Below are 20,635 nucleotides of genomic sequence, written 5' to 3' on the forward strand. Positions count from 1 at the left end.
GAAAATGTAGCACAATTGATAATTTAAAACCTTTTAAATATATTTTTAAAATTTCTTTACTTAGGTAAAATCCATTTTTATTCATTTTAAAAACATTTCAGACAAAGAAAAACCATTAGCTCTTATTGACACAGACTAATAACTGCTTAAAAAAAATGTTAAGACGCAAAAATATTATTTATGACTTCTACCGTCCATTAAAACCCGTTGAAAATGATAACCTTTCGTTTGATTTTGAATTTTGAAGGCCAAACAAAAATTTGTGTGAAAATCGAAAAACTTTATGCTTTATTATTATCTCTGTATTTCATACTTTCAGTTCTAAAAACTCATATTTACTTTGCGATAAGGTAATATTAACAAAATAAACATATTTCGAGGAAAAAGAATGTTTGCAAGCCAGCTTAAGGCTGCAAAATATTTAAGCAGAAATCGTAAAATATGAAAATAAAAGGCTTTAACAATTTTGTCTTGAATGTGCAATTAATTCATATGAAAAAGAAGTAACTAATATCACTTTTTAATATTTAATTATTTACTTTAAAATATATCAACTGATGCAATTTTCGGTACGTACAATGACACTGTAAATAACATTCCAGGTGGCAAATATAAACTTGCGGGCTTATCGCTCTCCACTCACCTGACTGACTACGCGGAATGGGACTGCAGTCCAGCTGACGTCGCTCCCGCATGGATAGCGATCGGGTGGGCGGGGTCCTCGATAAGCCAGGTGATGCTGCTCCCGGCGGACCCGCCATGATGGTGACACGTGGCTGCTGCTGTTGCTGGAGCTGCTGTTGCTGATGTTGCTGCTGCTGCTGCTGATCGAGCTGAGATTCCGTGGCACTGCCATATGCCGATGAGGAGGAGGCTCCACCCTCCTCCGCCAGGCCCAAACTGCTGGCCGTAACCACCATGCGGCGGCTGAGACGCTTCTCCGCTTTGGCCATGGCCGTAATGGAGGCGAACTTCTTTACCATCATGTAGTGCCGGAAGGCGCGTTGAATGGTCACCGCCGCGTTGCGGGCTCGCACTCCGCCGTACTTGCGCTCCAGCAGCTCAATCTGCTTCTCGAGCAGATCTTGGGAGAGTTCGTAGCTGTGGGACAGACAATTGATGGACGTTCGATAAGTATTCGTATCATGGGAATGGTTATATCCGTCCGGTGCCCCTATGCTCTTGTGGGTTGAGAATTTGCAAATGACTGGCACTGGCGGAGGTCCCATACCCATACCCAGACCCACCGAAACCGATAAGATAGCGCCACGAGTATCTTGGGAACCAGTACCTCTGTAGCTCTGGGCTATCGACCTGATTAAAATTCGCTTCTCGAGGGGCGGCAATAACATTATTGCCTATTGTCGAGAGTTTTATGCCACCAATTAGCTATTGTTTCCTTAGATCTTTTTGTGTTTCTTCAGGTTCTTCAGTGAGAGAACTATCTTTGGGCATCTCCCTTTCCCCCTGCAGAACTCTAGATGAATGTCATCAGATGATGATGTGCTGCAGTCTCGCAAATATTTACCCAAACCGGCGCTATCTTGTGGCGGTGTCTAATCTAATTTGATACCTTCTGCCTCGACTATATCCAACCGCCTTTGGTATGGTGACTTTTTAAATTCCCAGCGTACAAAGTCCGAACTCATCAGGCTGACGAATGGTCAGTCAATCCCCCCGCAGGCACACTTTTACTTTTTCAGATAACTAATTAGATAAGTTTCCGGCTCTGCACTTGATGATGGATTGCACACGCAAACGCTCTGATAGCCTCAATTATTGTTTACAGAATCTGTCATTTTCTATGGCATTTTAATAATATTATTATTGCTGGCTAACAAACCTCAAACTAAGCATTGCGTTTCGCATTTGCTCTTTTGTTTACACGCAGCACATTCTCTAGATAATGAATTTATAATCGCCATTGATAAGGTTTCTGACAGAGAATTCTAAAGTTGCTGCTCATTCTATGAATAATTTATTGCCAAAAACTGATAAACGGACATTCCCGTTTAATTAAATTGAATTAAAATAAAGTTATCACTCTTGAAGTAACTTTCTGGAAAAAAGATTACTTAATATACGTAATCTGGGTCTATAAGTTGATATAAGTTTCCCTAAGATACTTAGTCATCAATTATATTTTTAGATACTTTTTAGATGGAGGTCTATTTGTGGATTTCAGTTTAAATTTGATTGGCAGAAAATATATAATTAATTTTACTATTTAATCATTTAAGATTATTGATAAGCATGATAATATGGTACATCTCAATCTTCAAGTAATGGAATGCCTTACTTTTACTCTATATTTCGACCTTTAAAGACTCTAAGATCCTGGTTTCTTTATCTAATAAATAATAATAAAATAATAATATGGTACATCTCAATCTTCAAGTAATGGAATGCCTTACTTTTACTCGCATATTTCGACCTTTAAAGACTCTAAGATCCTGGTTTCTTTATCTAATCACAATTTCCAAACCATCTGCTTTACATTACACTAAAATTATAGGTAAAAGCCCTTGAAATTTCTCTCTTATTTGAGCTGCAGCACACTTTAATTGCATGATAAACAATTCCCGGAAGCCTCTCCTCTACACCTCCTGTCCTCCTAGAATACACATTTTGTTTGTCCAGCTTCCCCCCCTCTGATCTCTGATTATGAAGGAATACTCACGCTGACTGAGCTCGCGTCCGCTTGAGGACATCTCCGCCATTCCGGATGGAGTTCTTCTTGTGCATATTCTGTTGCTGCTGCTGGTGCTGCTGCTGCTGTTGCATGATCACACTGGTGGCTCCGGCTCCCAGACCCGTTCCCACTCCACTCCCGGCAATGACCACCGCTCCGCCATGTCCATGATGATGGGCATGGTGCCCATGGCCATGGAGCATATGATGGTGGTATTGACCTGTCGCCGTGACCTGCATGTAGTGACCAGCGGCCTGATGGAGGTGCTGCTGCTGCTGTTGCTGCTGATGATGCGCCTGCGCCTGTTGCTGATGGCACGTGGGATACTGTTGGATCTGGTAGACCATCTGTGGATGCTGTTGCGCAGGATAGTTAATGGCGGCGGAGGAGGAGCTGTGGGCACCGGGAGCATAGTGATTCTGCAGGTAGACATAGCCACCGACACTGGCGCTATCCGTGCAGCTCGAGGCGCTAGCGGATCCCGGTTGTTGCGCCCCAGCCAGCTCATATTGGGTAGAGCCACTCCGTTCAAGGCTCTTTTGGGGAAAGCTGCAATAGAATAGAGATAAAAGACTGATTAATAAATTGCTTTGTAAAATGATTATGGAAGTGCAGGTTGTCATTAAGTTAAAGTACTCATTATCTATATCGGAAATCGAAATACGGCACTTGAATAAGCCAAGTTTATTGTCACACTTCCTCTACAAATAACTCAAGAGAGCTTTGTTTGTGACTAAGATAAAATACAATATATAATCTATAATATAAATTCTAGATTAATGGCTCTTTTGCAGGAATTTTAGATTTCTATCTTCCAAAAACCAAGCCCCAAATTTTTGGTTATTTATCAAAAACACCCCACCGATAAGAGAACTTTCGGTTTCGAGGTCAGACGACAACAATGGGTTCCTACCTTTCGCCAATTATAAAACCCGATATGCAAATGATCATGATGGGGTCTATATCACAAAATGCTCAAGATTTATGCACTAAACGGGGTGGGTTGGTCGCACATAAGGCACAGTTATTGACCAAGAGGAATGGAAGAATCACAAGATCACAGGCCGCTCGCTAGATTGTTAATTAATACGCGACTCGCGATCGCTTTACAACGATATTCAAATTAAATATTCGGACGTCAGAGGAAGCACTAAACAGAACCGAACCAAGCGGCGGAAGACCACTGAAACTGACATATTAAGGTGCTTCTTCTATATGGGTTTATATGGGTTTCATATATCTTTTGGGATGGGAAGGTAACGTCCGATCCCGGCAATGTTCGCGTGTTAACTAAACCGAGCGCGAGGCTCGGAAGAACGAGCGTGTAGGAAGAAGACCACTGAGCAGGCGCGTCGGCGTTTCTTCCCTCGATATCTCTCTCTTACTCTCTCTTTCTCTATCTCTCTCCATCTAAAAACGTGTTTCGCATGGCTCATTAAATTCCTGTGAGTGCACTGAGAGAAAAGGAAAGCGAAATATTGAAATCTGTGTAGAAACTAAGGCAGAAAAGAGATGCAGAGTTTATAGAAAATACTTTGAATTTAATTTAAGAGTTTCTCCATAAAATAATCAAGTTCTAATAAAAGTCATCCCAATAACACATATATTTTTTATAGACTAATTGAGAAATTAACATAATTTTTAGCAAAAAAATATAGAAAAACTAGTTATTTCCATTTTTAAATAGATTAAGCTATATAAAACTGAGTTCCCATCAGGCAAATATTATTAAATAATAAACCAAGCTTATATATTAAGATACATATTTTCTACATTTTTAAAATTTTCTCCCAGTGCATTCGCACACCTACATATAGCAATCCCACACAAAAGCGGGGATACACGAAATGCATCTGTTTTGTTTGGCCCTCGTCGGGTTACCCAAAAAAAAAAAGAACAATTGTGCTACCCCTACATAAAAGAAAAGCGGAAAAAATATAGAAATCCTAAGCGTAAAAGGATCCATTATTGAAAAGAGACAGACACAGACAAAGGCAAAGTGAGACAAGGACAGACAGATGATCAGAGTCTGATCGGCCATATGTTGCATGGAAAGTGAAGGAAATGATTAGCCAACGATGACAAACTTATTGATCGGACCGAAGCAAGGACCCTAGAGGATCCCATAAACACACACACAGGATGCATTGGCAGAGAAGCAACAATTGGGCGGATAATAAAAGAGATTTTGGCAGTGATATTTTACAGGATGGAGCACTTTTAAGGGATGTCTGCAAGGAGAGCTCAACAGATGAAGGTAAGAGTGAGGTAAGCTGGGGAAGTACCTTAATGTCTTTACTTAATCTATCAAGAGTTTTGTGATTTTTGTAAAATAAAGAACCTTTTTTATGCTATTCAAAAATATATTTTCTTTAAATTTCTTTGCCAACTTCTGTGATTTTTAAAGTACAATAGAAACCTATAATTTGTATATAAATACAAACCATATTTCCATCTTATAATCCTTTAAAACATTCTCTTGATAATTGATTTTCCATCGTCTTAAAGCCAAAATAGATGTACCCTGAAATTATGATTCGATGTGCCAGAAAATCCTCGAATAATTCATTATCTACGAATGCAATTCGAATGGCTTCCAAATCCGAATCTTTTTGAAATCATTTGCCACAGCAGGACCTTCCCGAGATACACATGTATATAGAAGGAGACCAGAAATTTCGAGGGCAGCTGCTTATTTGCACCTAGCAAAAACAGGATCAGCAGGATCCCAACAAACCGAAGGATAATGAAACACACAAATTGAAAGGGGCATCCTTGTCCATCTCTCTCTCTCTTGGCCAGGTTTTCCATCTGCACCTGGCGTGGCTTTGTGTGGGCTTCTCTTATTATTATTTCTTCTCTCTGCTTTTGCTTTTTGTTTTGTGTGTTTCGAAAGGACACAACAACACAAGGGCAGGTAGTTTTTTTCGGGGCTGGTGAACTCGAAACTCGCCTGTCTGTTATTGTAGCCACTTCTCTCCGCATCCCTCTGATTTTTGCTTTTTAAAGTGTCCTGAAAACATCTGCCACACGTCGCCCTAATTGTTTGCGTTGCACATGTTCAGCTGTTGGAGATGCGATGCACTTCCAAGTCCAAGTCCCCACAGTGTTTGACCAAGTATCTGTATCTAAGTATCTCGTATCTCAACCGCTGTCGCTCGCGAGCCAAAACTGTGCCGTGTGGATGGACTTCCTCTCCTCTCCTGTTTTCGTATGCAACAAGTGTCCAGCAACGACGTCGGTCGACGTGACCCACTCGCCGCCGTAATTATTATTGATTTTACATTAGTTTCTTTATGTGCATTATGCGCAAAGGGGAAGGCTTAACACATTATTATGGAGTGTGCCAGACTTTTGGGGGGGTTGGGGTTGGTTTGGTTTACCGGTAGAAAAGAAAAACAGACTACAAAAAGACCGATTCCGATTGCATTTTCCCCCCAGCAACAAGAACAAATCGTATAGGAAAAAGCCCCATTAGACAATTGAATTGTTTCTGCGACGTGCTTCTTGGTGCGGCAACCTGGTCTGCTTCACAGGATTGGCCTCCAAACGCTCTTTCCTCGTCTCGACGATTGAGTCCTTGCCCATCAGCAGGAAGCCCACCGAAATGCAGACGATCATCACGATCATGCAGGCGTAAACGGCCAGGAAGTACTTCACATCCAGGTGCGGATTTTCGGCAGGTTTAAGGTAATGCATCATATTCGGATCCATGATGTTGATTACCCAAAGTATATGGGGATGATATTAAAATTTTGACTCAAATATGGAAACATAGAATTTGTTTTGTGGGTAAAGAGATGACAGGATAGAGAAAGGAAGAGTGTGAATTGATGTTATATTTTAATGAGAATTTTTAAAGTGTAATTTTTATTTGTTATTTTTTGTTTTCATTACTCATTTTTTGCTGTTCTTTTGCTTTAATTATTGATTGTTTTTAATGTCATTTATTTCTGTAATATTTATTTCCTTCATTATTTGGAACACTTAAATTAATCGAATTAATTTCTTAATATTCTTTGTAAATTATACAATTTATTTATTTATCTATTATTATTTATTTATTTACTTTTATTTATTTATTTACTATTATTTATTTTATTTATATGTTTACTTTGTTAAATATTTCTTTAAATTTTATCAATTATTACTTTACACTTTATATTTTAACTAAGATTTACATGTGGATCGTATGTATCTTACACATGACTTTGTTCAATTATTTGTAGCCCAGAAGTAGGCCCTGAATTTTGACTACGAAATATGCTTGTAAATGATATTGAAATCCACTTGCAATCCACATTCAACAGTAGACAAGTTTCAAACCTTAAAGACATTTTTAACTTTTCAAAGAATTAAATATATTAAAATTCAAAAATTCAAAGCAACATTGGCTGACGAAAATTCTATATAAAAATTACAAGCTATATTTTGTTCTTAATACCGTAGTGCATTAACGTCCATAGATATGAAACATAATCCTTAGTAACCTACCCTAAAACATAACTTTTTAATTAAGAAATTCTTGAAAAATATAGTAAACTTCCTTAAAATCTTAATATTATTGTGTATTTATGTATATTCCCACTCTTTCATAAAGAAATGCCGGTAGCTAAATAAGCATCTATCCATTCTTATTTACATAGCCCTCAGAATAACCCCAAGTTAATAAATAATTTGGTTTATCTCGACCGATATTTACTGGGCTTGTGGGCCAAGAATAGTCAGGCCATAAAAATACGTCTACAAAGCCCCAAGAACAATGTCGGGGCCCCCATAAAGATAACGGATAATAACGAATGGAAGCGATAAGCGATTCACCTGGCCAAAAATTACTTTCAATTCGATTTAATTTCAAGAATTTCAAGTACTTTTAATCAGAGAGAAAAAGGAGTTTCTTAAAGTAATTAAAAGAATTTAAATTTTAAAAGGATATCCCGATTCTACCCTTTCTTTTGTTCCAGTGCAGTCACAGCTGTGTTCGCTAATGGAGTCCGGGAATTGGGACTCCCAGTAGAGTATGTGGCGCTTACCTGACAGCCGTCACATGGTGCGAGGTGTGCGTCTGCGTCTCCTTGTGCCTCGTCGACAGACTGACCACCGTCACGTGCCGCGTGGCTGTGCGCACCACCCGGCGCACCCGGCTCCGTCCATCTCCGACAACGACCACAATCGGTGGCGGTCGCTTCTCGCTGTCGCTGCAATATTGCAGGAAGGACTCGCCACCGCCCAAATCCGAGTGACTCGAATGGAGGTGGCTGCGAGAGGAGGCGGAGGCGGAGGAGGAGGAGAGGGGCGCCGGAACGGGCAGCTGCTGGCGACGGGACTTGTGATTGTCACACCGGGACATGGTGGCTGCTAATCCTCCTCTTTTGGCTGTGATTCGGGGATTGAAGGAGGGACGACTCTTACTTTCGCCCGCCAATTCATGCAATTTTCTGGTATAATTTTCTTTTATTGCCCGGAACTTTTCCTTGGCTGGTTATGCACACTCGTTGATTATTCGCTTTTGTTTTTCTTGGTTTTTTTGGTTACTACTTTCGTTTATTCATTTGCAAATTGATTTGTTTTGTTCGTTGTGTTTTTGTCGGGGTTTCTTGATTGGGTTTATTAATTTATTTACGTGCGGCTTCGCATCATTCTTTGCCATTTTATCTTTGGTTTAGTTTTCGAATTCCATGGGTCGTGTTGAGAGTCTACATTCTTCTATAAATCTTATGTTTATAATCTATTTTTTCGGTTTTTCAGAGACACAGAACGTTGGATCGTCGGAGGCTAAGATAAAGCATATTTGTGGTTCGATAATAATTGCAATTTGTTCACCGTGACATTTACTTTGTTTGTTCGCATATTGCGCATACGCCACGTTTACGACAGGGAATGCCCTTCAAAAACAAACTATTTTATGACTTTTAACCAGAGGTTTCTGACAGTAAAATATTACAGATAGCGACTTAGAAAAAGATAGACTGGACTTAGAATCACCTAACTTTGCTCTACATTCTCTGGATTATTCATTTACAACATTTATTAAACAAGGCCAACTAGCTTTTGCTTGTTGTTACCTAAATCAAAGCCATTTTTATTATATTTTTCATTTGAACTGATTCACCTTTCCACATGAATCACATGGCAAATAAGGACAGTTATGAAATTAATTCAGTTGACATATTTGGTATGCTATGGAATTTAGTTTCATGTCGAAAAAGTTTAATTGGCAGCAATTTCAAATTCCGAATTCCATGCAATAAACTGACTCAGCTATTTAAATGTTTCTAATGCTGCTTAAGTGTATCATTAGATATTTAAGCATTTCTAAGTGCATCAATCATTGAGACGATACATGTTTTATTTGTTTATTGGTGGGCGTTGTCCATCAATTGTACAATGTACTTGGAATATATACATATAAACAATTGATGGTTTTAAGATGGCAAAGTTTAGTGAAGTCAGTAATTCAAAAGGAATTATTAGAATTTCAAGAGATCCTTACTTTAAGTCAAGTATTAGAGTGGGAAAAGATTTATTTAAAAGTTATTTTATCTTGGGATAAAATCGCTTAGAGACTTGAGGAGTTTTATGCAGATTATTTCCCTTAGAATATTCTTCAAATTGAAGATAACCCAACGATTTTAGATCCTTTAAATTGCAATTAAAGGAATTTTCCAGGCAAAACCTTATTTTACTGGAAACTCAAACAATTTCTTGATATACTTTTATTTAATATTAATATTTTCTCCATAATCTGAATGATCATTATCACTTTTTTGCATTCACTATAAACAAATTAAACTTGCATTTAGTAAATTTAGTGGCTTTTACAAAACACAGAGTATAACCGTTCGATCATACCCTGCTACGAAATGAACCCACTGGGTACTGAGTACCGAATGACACTTGCAATAGCGTAATTGTTTTTGTTTATTAAGGCCTCAATGGGAGAGTCGACGACGTCGCCGCCGTCGCAGTTCGCAATCGCATTCAATCAGCTTTTGCGGCTGTTCCGCTTTTTAGGTCAGCGTCGATCGTCGATCGTTGATCGTTGATTGTCGCAAGTAAAAGTAGCAAGTTGTCAACTGCAGGCTAGAAAAAAAAAAGCGAAAAACCCATTGGGGAGAGAGTGGAAGTGTGGAAGCGTGCGAGACTGGCGAATAAACAATATTCAAATTGAATATGTCAGACACGCAGACATTGATTTGGCACCAAGTCGGCTATATATACCAAGCCAAGATACGATCCGATGCGATCCAATCCGATGCGATGCGATCCAGACACCAGACCTCGAAAACGTGCCTTGGGAAAGTGCGATCTGGCACTAAGCCCAGTGATATTTTATTTTATCATTTTTTTCTTCAGGAGCACTACTTGTGATCGCGGGTGATCTGATTAGCTGATTAGTTTTTATTTTTATTTTTCGTTCACAACTACTGACCTGATCCACTTTGCACACAAAGGTTGGCCCCGTCAGCCGCGTGATCATAAATCATATGAAAATTTATGTGCGAAGTGCGTGAGAATTCGCAAAGGAAACAATAGATAGAAAGGGAAATAACGTATGTTACACACACACACATGAGACAAGATCAAGATCTTCAGAGTCGCATAAAATATATATGTAGACCAACAAATATAAATATGAATATGCATGTATGGAAATCTCAACCCACACACTTTCTTTACACACACAAAAATCGCTGTCGTAAAGTTCAAGAACCTTTTTCGAGAGCCTCAATTTCAAGAGCTTGAAAACGATCCAAGACATCTTTGTTACAATTGTGACAACACTTGCCACTGTCTCTGTTTTTGTTTCTTTTACCAGTTTCATCATATTTATACACCCAGCAAAAATTAAATAAACAAATGTACAAGTTAACTTTGCAAATAAACAAAAATATATGTGCACCCAGAAAAAATTAGTCAATTTAAATGGGATTATTTGCTAAACCTTTGGCATTACATCAAACAATCTGTAATTTTGGACATATAATTAACTTGATATTTGAAGATAAGAGCTTGTTCTAGAAAGATTCTATTTAAAACTAAATATCTTTTGGAAAATGACAAGGCAAACCTTACACAAATTCAATATAATATAACCCTAGAACCCCCTTTTTTCTTACAATTACCAGACTAGATCATTTTTCTTGGTGTACCTAAGGTACCTTCTGTACCAGAACCGACTGAATCGAGTAAAAAGCTGTTCAAACACACGAATTTCGCTGCGGCCGGGCGATAATCTCACGAACGGGGCCCAGCCTTGGAACAAGTCATGGAATTATTGGCCAAAACAAGTCGCCTACTGCCAATAAACGCTTCAGGGGAGTTCTCAATCACAATCGCTTATAGAATGCTGCCGGGGCCCACTCACAAATCGCAGAAACAGAAAAGTCAGGCTCTGTTCACGAAAAGAACAAAACTGAGCGCTAAAAGCTGAATATTTTTCGTTATTTAGCAACTATTAGTGTTTGTTGCTATTCGAGTGTGTGTTCTTTTTTTTCTAGCTGTTGCCTGTGACTAGAATTGTTCCAACTTGTTTCTGTTGTCGTTTATTTTCTTTTTCCTTTTCGGTTTTGGTTTCGGTTTTTATTTTTATAGTTTTTGTTGTCGGCTTCTGAGAAACTTTTGTTTGTAATTGCAATTTTGTCGAACAAGTTTTTCGTTGTTTTAAAGTTTACAAGAAAACTTCAAACTAAGCTGGTTTGTGGTTTACTTTGAATTACAGTGGTGGTTAATCAGAGGACTTTGGATTTAGTTTTTTGGGTTAATTTTAATTTGAATCAACTAGGTTTTAATTGGCTGTTTTAGCAGAGATTTTGTAATCATTTTAAAGGGCTGAAGACTGATTCATATTTTGGTTGAAAGATTGCCAATAAAATGTATCTTTATTTTCTTTATCTCTATTAGGTATTGGGCTTAAAATTCCCAAGTAAGAATTCAGAAATCAGCGGACTTAAACTCGTAAATGTTTATAAAAATATATTCTACTTTAAAACTGCTGTCAAAATGTCATCAGTTTGACTTTTGACACTAACAAAAGTGCATTTTTTAAACACTGACTAATTACTTTATTTAAATAAAAGTATTTTATTTTGATGGAGATTTTTAATTAAAAAAAGTGGTTCTCAGCTCAAATTATAATAAAAAGGTAAGCCTTAGGTGCAAATTCCACTTTTAATTAAAAACCCTACCTAGCAAATCTAACAAAAAAAACTATCTTTTGTATTTTGTTGCTTTTTTTACAATCCCCTGTCTATTTAAGCTTATTGGCGCCATTAATTTTAATTGTATTCTGGAGTTAGGCTTGGAGAGCAACCACTGTTTATATAGTTATCCAGAGCTGCATCCGCTCTAGAGCACGACAGCGAGACCCGAGTCTAGGGTTCCTATAGCAGCTACTATATAGAAGCTACATAGCTCTGGTTTCTGTTGCTGCCGCAGATAGCAGAGCTGCCTTTGTTTTACAGGTGTTCCACTGCACGAGCAGCAAAAGCGGCTAAAGCAGCAACAAATGCAGGTAAGAGCAGCAGCAGCAGAAGCTGAAACAAAAACAGCAGCAGAAACGGCAGCCACAATCAGTTGCAAAGCTGTTTTTTCTTGCTTGTGTTGTATAATTATTTAATTTATAATTATTTGTTGTACGCTCTCTCGCTCTCGCAGAGCGGAGTTTGCTGCACAGAAAGAAAATGCGTAGGCAAATGTTATTTATCTTCTATTAACTAAACTAATTAAATTTAAAGAAATATTTGATGAAAATTACAGTTCTGAAGTTAAATATTTCCAAACTGATCTATAAATTGATTTTTCTCTCTCTGCAGTATTTTAGGTGAATGGGAAGTGGGCGAGGGGAGGTAGGGCGGAAGAAGGTGGGAAGAGAGGGACAGACAGAGAGCCCGTGCTCAATGCTTTTTATTCACTTTCGTGTCATTAGTAACGGCGCACGTAACAAAAAAGCAGCAACAACACACACTCCCTCTCTTGTTGCACTCTTTCGAGCTCTCCCTCTCTCTCTCACACAATCGGTCTTCCTCTCTTTTGGCCATTTTCTCGGCGAGCGGAAGAGGAAGTGGAAACAGAGTGTGCAGCAAACGTCGAATGCGGCGACGCAGCGTAATTGGGTGGCAAGCGATTATACAAGCCTGGCCAAAAGGCAAAGGCAACAGCAAAAGCCTCCAAATGCAGCAGAGAGCCAAAGTCAAAAAGACAAACTCAATATCAAAATCAAAAGCAAAATGATTGAAACGCACTGGAAAACGCATCAGAGAGAGAGAGAGAGAGATGAGAAAAGAGAGAGAGCTGGGATGAGAAGCACTCTCTGAAGAGCACCTTCAAGATTGATTTTATTTTTTCGGATCAACGGCTTTCCAAGCTTTGTTTACCACTCTGAATCAGCTGATTAAGAAAATAAAGCATCAAAAACAGCTTAAACGACAAAAAACGGTTAGTCACTTGAACCAAAAATCTTTTAAGAAAACTATTTAGTTTTGATTGAAAAAACGTGAGATACTTTTTATCTTAAGGTTCTAAAAATTTACTTGGATCACTTAAAAGTGAAAATCTATTCACTAAATTTAAATAAAACCACGAATTTTGTATGTTTTCCTATATAACGATCTAATAAAGACGAACCTTTCTTCTTATCAGAAGAAAAATCTCATGAATAACCTTCTATTTGCCATTTAGATTACTTTTAAAATCTGTAACTAAATGTTTTATCCAAAACTAATTTGATTTCTGTATCAGATTTAGTGTAAATCTTTTGCGAACTATAACATTTATGTTAATAGAAACTGGATTTGTTTATTCCAACAAAGATTTCATCCCAAAAAAATTCCATCTCTGAAACAAATGTTACGTAAACATTGCTGGAAAAGTTCTAAAAAGAGGAAAAACGTAAATCCCCAGAAATGCTTCGTTTGTTGCATTTTAAGTGCCATTAAAAAGGTGATTCAAAAAGACAGTATATTTGCGATGAATCAGCGATTTTGGCGGTCAATTCGTGATAGTATGCTTTATATTTTGTTCCTTTCAGCACTTTTCAAAGATATTTTGCCTCCAGGTTTCGACTTTGAAAATATAGTACTCAGCGCACTTGCTGCGTATTCAATTACAAAATAATAGAAATTTCCAGTTGGATCCACACCACACTCGAAAATATACAAAAAAGAAAAACTCACACACGCGATTTATGTTGTGTTGGATTTGTTTTGTGTTTTTTTTATTTTTCGTGTGTTTGCCGAAACGTAACGGGGCAGTGGCCGTGGATCCCGCTCTTTCTACCGATCCCCCTGCACCCTCCCCACCTTTCTTCCTCCCACTGTTTCTTTCTCTTTCGCACCCGCTACTATTGTATGCAGTAAACTCTGGGTACAGTGAACTGTAGAACACGTAGTGCCTGCCTTTTCTTTTTGTTTAGAAAATCAATTAAAAATGATTAAAACAATATTTTTATTGAAACTATATAATATGACATTTGAATCCCTTTCGTAAACGTGGCGTTCTTTCGGAATTAATGTAAATTTAAACTCGAATAAAAGTGTGCTAAAAAATAAAGTGTGTAGAATTTGGATTGCTTTTAAAGAACTAAAAGCTGTACTTCTAAATAAGCTAATAAATTACGTTTCGGGAAACAAAACAAATTGTTTGGGCAATTTATTAAAAAATCTCTGAGTTAGCAAAACCCAAATATTTATTTGAAAAATTATTAAGAATGGATTTTAAATTTTACTCCGGTTGTCTTAGAAACCTTTCGATTTGAATATAAATTCTATTCCAAATGTATCAAAGAATTCAATATAGTCGAGTGTGACTAGTGTTCACTGTATTTAGTTGTTTTTGTTGTTGCTTTTGTCGGCGTCACTATTGTTTTTGTGATACTCGACGCTGGAGAAAGGCGATTTTCTCTTTAATTATATTTTATTTTTTACATCAAATATTGTTGTTTTTGGTTTGTTTTGCTTTTTGTTTCATGGTTTCCGTTTTGCTTTATTCGGCTGTTATTGTTGGTGTTATTGTTTTGTGTATTTCTGTGCGTTTTTTATGTATTTATTATTATTGTGGCATGGGGACACCCAACGATGTCAAATTAATAAAAAACAAACTTGCCTTTACAACAAATTTGCAACAGAAACAACAACAAACTAGCGTATAGGGAATTTTCGCAATATTTTATTCATTTTTTCTCCTCCTTTCATTTAGCACTCACAAACACGCACTCGTGCACACACACACTCACTTTTATTTTGTTTGCACATCAATTTGCATTGAATTTATTAAAAATTCAATTTTGAAATCGAAACTTTTTTCGACTTTTTCGTTCATTAATTGAACAATATATGCGTTGAAACAATAACAATAAAAACACACACACGATCGGCGACTGCGCCGCGGGCTGCGCTGCAGACGGCGACGACGTTCGGCGGCAGCGAAAGGTGTAACGACGAGCGACCAAGCGAAGAGCGTGTGCTGCCTCGACGAAGCTTTGAAAAAGAATGCGAGAGGCAGAGCAACAAAACGGTATCCAGAGCTTGGTTGGGAGCAAAAAAAGAGCGCGCTACAGCGAGTGCAGCTGTATGGGTGGAGAGGAGGCGTTGTTGTGACTCTCATTGTTGTTGTTGTGTTGTTGGTGTTGGTGTTGGTGTTCATTGTTGTTATTGCCAATAGTCAAGTTTGTGGGCCACTTAAAAAAGGCTAATATTGTTGCCATTATTATTAGCAAAAGGTACTAAGCTGGTATTTTCCACTTGATCGGGTTTTGCAAAATTTATGTAAAACGAAATTAGATAATCCTAAATAAACTTTGGAAAAAAAAGGTTTAGCTTTAGGATTTTCTTTTAATTCTGCCTACATATATTATTTAATATGCTAAGCTTATATTATACACTTTATACACATTATATTATTAATTAAAATATTGGATTATTTATTTCAGCTTTATAGTTATATTATTTATAGCATTTCTATGCCTTTTCCATAATTAAGTAAAGTGGTACATAAATACTCGATATAAACTATTATTTAACTAGAAATTTATTGAAAATCGATAATGTTAGATATCATAATGTTAGGTATCATAAATTTCATTTTATTTTTTAATTTTCATTACACCAAAACTGTACTTGGAGAACTATTATTTTTAACTTCCTGTAACTAAAACACATTAACAAAAGAAAATATTCATATATTTAAATGAATAATAACGAAAATAAGACAATGGGAAACTACAAAATTCACTTTTTTTTTAACCCCCAATGGCACTCACACACCTGTGCATTTTACCTGCACATTAAATCTGGCTCTCTCGCACACAGGTGAAGCTTCATAAGCTTTGACGTGTGCTGTCACAGTGGGCCTAATTGACATTATATAAGCCATTATTAAAGTGCAGTTTGCCACTAGAAAGTAAACCTCTCAATTATATCCACATTATTTGCATTTTTAAACGAGCGAAAACGAACTCAATTCAAATTGAGGAGCTGAAAAGTTGAAAAGTTTCCAACGATCTCCGCGCTGCAGTGGGTTTTTCCCACTTCTCGGCTCCATTGTCCGATTGGGTAATTGCAAAACAGATCCGAAAACACACTATACGCACACACATAAATCGACAAGCAGTCGTAAAGAGGTGTAAATTTGTATGCAAACGACACGAAAAACACTCTCCCAAGACAGTCTTCGAATTGGTGTATGGAATAAGACCGAAGAGAGCATAGCTTTTGCCTCTCGGAGAGCGAAAAACAGCTGGTGCACTGTTTAAAAAAGTGAAGATTTAAAAAAACTATAAGATACCCTTTAAAAAGTGTTAAGATTAGTTTAACACATATAGGCTAAGCTCCGAAAACATTGTGTGTTTAGTTATTAATCTTTAACATCTATAAAATGTTAAAACTAGTTCGGAATTATAAATGGTATTTCAGATACAAGAAAAATATCGTTTTCATTTTATCTTACCTTTAAATAAACTCAAAATGTTTTTTAACCATTTTGGAATCAAATACTACGTCAATATGCAAAATGTTATTAATTTTAAAATAGTAACATATTATAAACAGATGACCATGCAATTAAAGTCCTTTAATTTCAACCCCCAAACTAAAGATACATCTTTCTTAAAGAATTATAAAACCTTCTGTATAGTTTATGTTTCTTTAATTCTTACGTATTTTTTCTATTAAAAAGTTTTAATAACATATATTCCTATAATTATATTAATTTTTTTCTAATTTAACCATTTCTTTGAAACAGATGCTTATCTGATGTAGAAGGTACTTAGTGTCTTTTAAAATAAAACCCCCGATCACATGTGTGAAATGAAATTTAATACCTCAAAGTCTCGAAAAATGCAACCCCCTTTGCGTTGCACAATTTCGGGAAAGAGAACAAAAAGATAGCAAGTACCCTGCACAGTGAGGGTATATCGATTGTGACTGCGCTCAGAGTCGAACAATAAGCTGAGCTTACGTTACGCTCAGGTGAGTCACGAACCGAGCGAACCGCACCAGGCTGAAGGGCGAGCGGGGGCGCTTTACCGTCGATGTTTTTTAGTTTTTTTTTTATTGACGTCCATGTGCTATAAGCCATATGGACATGGAGATGGAGACAGAGAGGCATGTGTGCATGGCGGTTACTTGGTAGTTGTACGTGCGCTGGTAGTTGCTGGCCGTTGGCAGTTGGCGGTGGCTTGTTGGTAGTTAGTCGCTTGCGGCGGCCCGCTAACAAAATGGGCAGCGTAATGCCTCACTGGCTTTGGCTGCGCCTCAGTCCGCTCAGCGGCTCAGCGGCTGAGCGACTGAGCCAAGCTGAGCGTTAAGCCCGATGACTGTGTTGTGTTGTGCTGTGTGTGCTGAATGGTGTGTGGAGTGTATGATGATGTGTATGATTGTCTGCCCAGTATGTGTGTGTGTGTGTTTCAGACAACAAACCATTTATATCCGGACCTGCGGCCTGTTTTGACTTTTCATTGAAACCTGCTGCTGCACCGAAAACAATTTCGACTAAGACTTAATTGTCTTGTCAAATGTATAATTAAAGCAAAGAGTTCTTTAGTTTCGTTTCGATTTATTGTCACAGTTGATCAATGCAGATGTTAACTATAGTTTTAAATGATGTATCGTACATATAGGTACATTATTTCTTTCACTGCATTGCTGCTGATGACGCTGTCATAGCTGCGGCATCGTTAAAACTCAAGTCGTAAACATATGCACACACAAAACCAAAACTTTTGCCCACTGCTCCCGCTCCCTCTTCTGGCCGCTTCCTTCCTCCCTAACCTTCCTATGACTCCGAACCCAGCTGAGGCTGGCTGATATTAACGCATTAGGTACAAGGTACACAAACCCATTTGCCATACTTGTCTGGGCCGAGTCTCAGCTGTTATGAAACAATAAACAACCGTCAACGATGATGACAGCCCCCCAAAAGAAACAACAAATCCCGCGGTGCGGCGAGGGTTGCCAAAGGGATTTTAATTAAGCCTCAGGTCTATCAGCGGGAGTAATTGTAATTGCTCCGAGAATACGAGCGAAGGAAAAGTGTTTAATTAAATTCTAATTTTCGTTGATTTGTGAGTCATCTGGTAAAGGTACAAAGAAGCTTCTGTCAGGAGTTTTAAGCCAGAAAGAAAAAGAAACAATATGGTCTGGTAAAGAACAATTTACTTAACAACTTAAGAACAATTTTCACTTACAAAATGAATTCAAGCTAGGAATACAGTATATAGTAAAGAACACAAAACAGTACAGTGACCTAATTAATATACTTAAAGAACCTTTTGTAATAAATCTTATATAAACTGATTTACACATGAAAACTATAAAGAGAATGTAGTCCTTAATAATCAATATTCCTTTTTATATTGACTTCTAGACTAATTTTGTATTAAAATGTAGGGACAAGATATCACAAATAACATTGTTTCTTCTTTAAGTCCCTAGCCCATACATGCTTCTTTTTTAGGATATAATATATTCCATTTTGGCATTAAAAGATCTCTCGGATTTTTCCCCAAAAACCCAACTGTTGAACCTCCCCACTGCCTGACCGTATCTGGCATATGAAACGCATTTTATATTTCATTAGTAAACATCGCGAAAGCTTAGCTCTGGTCGTATGTAGTTACTAACTATGCGATTACCTCGTTTTCCTCCTCGAAAACCCCCCATTTATTTGCCCGCCTGACCTTAGGCATTTTGAACCCAATTTGTGAGCAGAGGCAAAGGGCGGCGCCGGGGGTTGGTGGGAAAGCGAGGAGCCTATTCAAAATACAGCCAACCCAGTAGACCTTCGGGTCCGCCCCAAAAACAGAAACCCAGCAAAACGATTGCGAGAGCTTATAGTTTTCTTCCCTTTCCCCCTCCGATGACTATTTACCTTCAACTTGCCGCTGGCGGGGCCATTGAATCGCTCATTCGGTCATGGCTACACGGCTTACCTACTATACCCACTATACTATAGTATATATATATATATATAGTATATATACTGCACATTGCCGGCTTTCGGACTCATTAGAAAGTGAACGCTGGGAGACAAAATGCGAGACAATGCTCAACTACTGCAAGAGTCTCGGGAGCGCGGCTAATGAAGCCTGACAGGGCCGATATCGGTCCGGGGATCGGATCACGACCATATCGCGATTGAGATTCCCTCGACACTGTCATTAGGGCTTTCCACTGCTCGCATTATATTTTGTTTTTCTTCATGCACTTGGGGTATTATTATTAAAGGCATTTTCTCGTTTCACTTTCACAGATTTCAATTCGAATTCGATTTAAAGACATCTTATATGGTCTAATTCGGAAAGGATTTGCAATTCGATAAGGTTGAAGGTGTTTTTTTTTATTATTATAGAGATCAGAATTATATATACTTTCAGGTTGAACAATTTCCATCATTCATACCTCTTCGAAAATGAATATCCTTATTATTCTATCATAACTATAAGATTTAAGAACATATTGAAGTGAAACTTTACCAACATATGTATAATGAAGTTATAAACGATCATGTACAAGTTTGATAGGCTTCAAACTACGTAATAAGATCATAGATACTATCATAGAAACTATCACTGCAATGATAACTTCGAAAGGGTACTCATAGCTTCGGTGCCCCAATGTATGACCTTTTTTTTTGTTTTTCATTCAATTAAATCAAAAGTATAGCAGACGAAGATGAGCCAGTGACGGATGATGAGATACAAATGAAAATGTTGAAAGAAAACCTGAAAGAGAAACAGGTGGGGAAGGGGGTGCAAGATACAAAAGATACCAAAGATACAACAAAATTATGTTAGTGGGAAATTTTTGTGGTTTCATGAAGTACGAATGCGAGTATGAGTAAGAGTGCGAGTACTCATTGGATTCGGAATCGCTGGGACTTCACTTTCACTTGCACTTTGCTGGCCATGAATGAAAGAAAGAAAGAAAGAAAAAGAGCACCAAACTCCCCCTTTCGCTGGGCTGCCCACTGGCTGAGCTTTTTTTTGTTTTTGATTTTTGCTATATATATATAAATATATATGTATGTATATATGTATTTTTTTTGAGCTGCCTCCATGCCGCCGCCACTGGCGCCTTCATCAATCAACGAGCGGCGGCCGAATCGCTGGCTGCTCAAGTGGCACAATGGGAAAGTTCGCCCACAAGGGTTCTCCAGCGCTCGTTAGGCTCTAAATCACGTATCACACGCCCACAACACCAAAGCCACCAGCCTGCCATCACCCACTGTTCTACAGAGAGGAAAAAAATCTGCAAAAATTGAGCATAAGTCTAGCCGAAATAGCACCATTTGATGGGTATTTTTAGGAACATTTAATTTAAATTTGAATGATTATAAGTGATTTTAAGAAACTCTGAAATGCTATATGATCTTTTTAATAACCGAATACATATACGTATTTATTGGTTAATGCATTATATATTATAAATTATAAGTTAACTCTTATAT

The 20,635-nt window shown here is 37.7% G+C and overlaps 2 protein-coding genes across 10 annotated transcripts in view; both read right to left on the reverse strand.

Moving 5' to 3' along the window:
- Positions 1-20,635, reverse strand: part of siz (Brefeldin-resistant Arf-GEF family protein schizo) — a 48,728-nt gene that overhangs the window by 3,625 nt on the left and 24,468 nt on the right. For 2 of the 9 annotated variants that reach the window (XM_020960045.2, XM_020960048.2), the window contains exons 2-3: positions 2,681-3,241; positions 644-1,101 (exon numbers count right to left, since the gene is read on the reverse strand). In XM_020960045.2, the coding sequence (XP_020815704.2) occupies positions 644-1,101; positions 2,681-3,241 (1,019 nt within the window). Of the gene's footprint in view, positions 1-643; positions 2,319-2,434; positions 3,242-3,605; positions 3,981-5,136; positions 5,277-7,725; positions 8,468-14,924; positions 15,185-20,635 lie in introns of those variants that run through there. The other 7 variants (XM_086833682.1, XM_086833683.1, XM_020960046.2 and 4 more) reach the window with 7 other exon arrangements.
- On the reverse strand, positions 6,101-7,165 carry LOC110189842 (uncharacterized). Its single transcript, XM_020960051.2, has one exon. It carries the CDS (start codon positions 6,404-6,406, stop codon positions 6,167-6,169), a length of 240 nt encoding a protein of 79 aa, XP_020815710.1. The 5' UTR covers positions 6,407-7,165; the 3' UTR covers positions 6,101-6,166.

This window comes from Drosophila serrata, unplaced genomic scaffold (assembly GCF_035046125.1).
Source record: "Drosophila serrata isolate PLE 108 unplaced genomic scaffold, ASM3504612v1 contig_272, whole genome shotgun sequence".
In the NCBI taxonomy this organism is placed as follows: domain Eukaryota; kingdom Metazoa; phylum Arthropoda; class Insecta; order Diptera; family Drosophilidae; genus Drosophila; species Drosophila serrata.

Bases quoted from the DNA above. Each gene is read 5' to 3' on its own strand.
- LOC110189842 (XM_020960051.2), bottom strand. From the start codon at position 6,406: ATGGATCCGAATATGATGCATTACCTTAAACCTGCCGAAAATCCGCAC.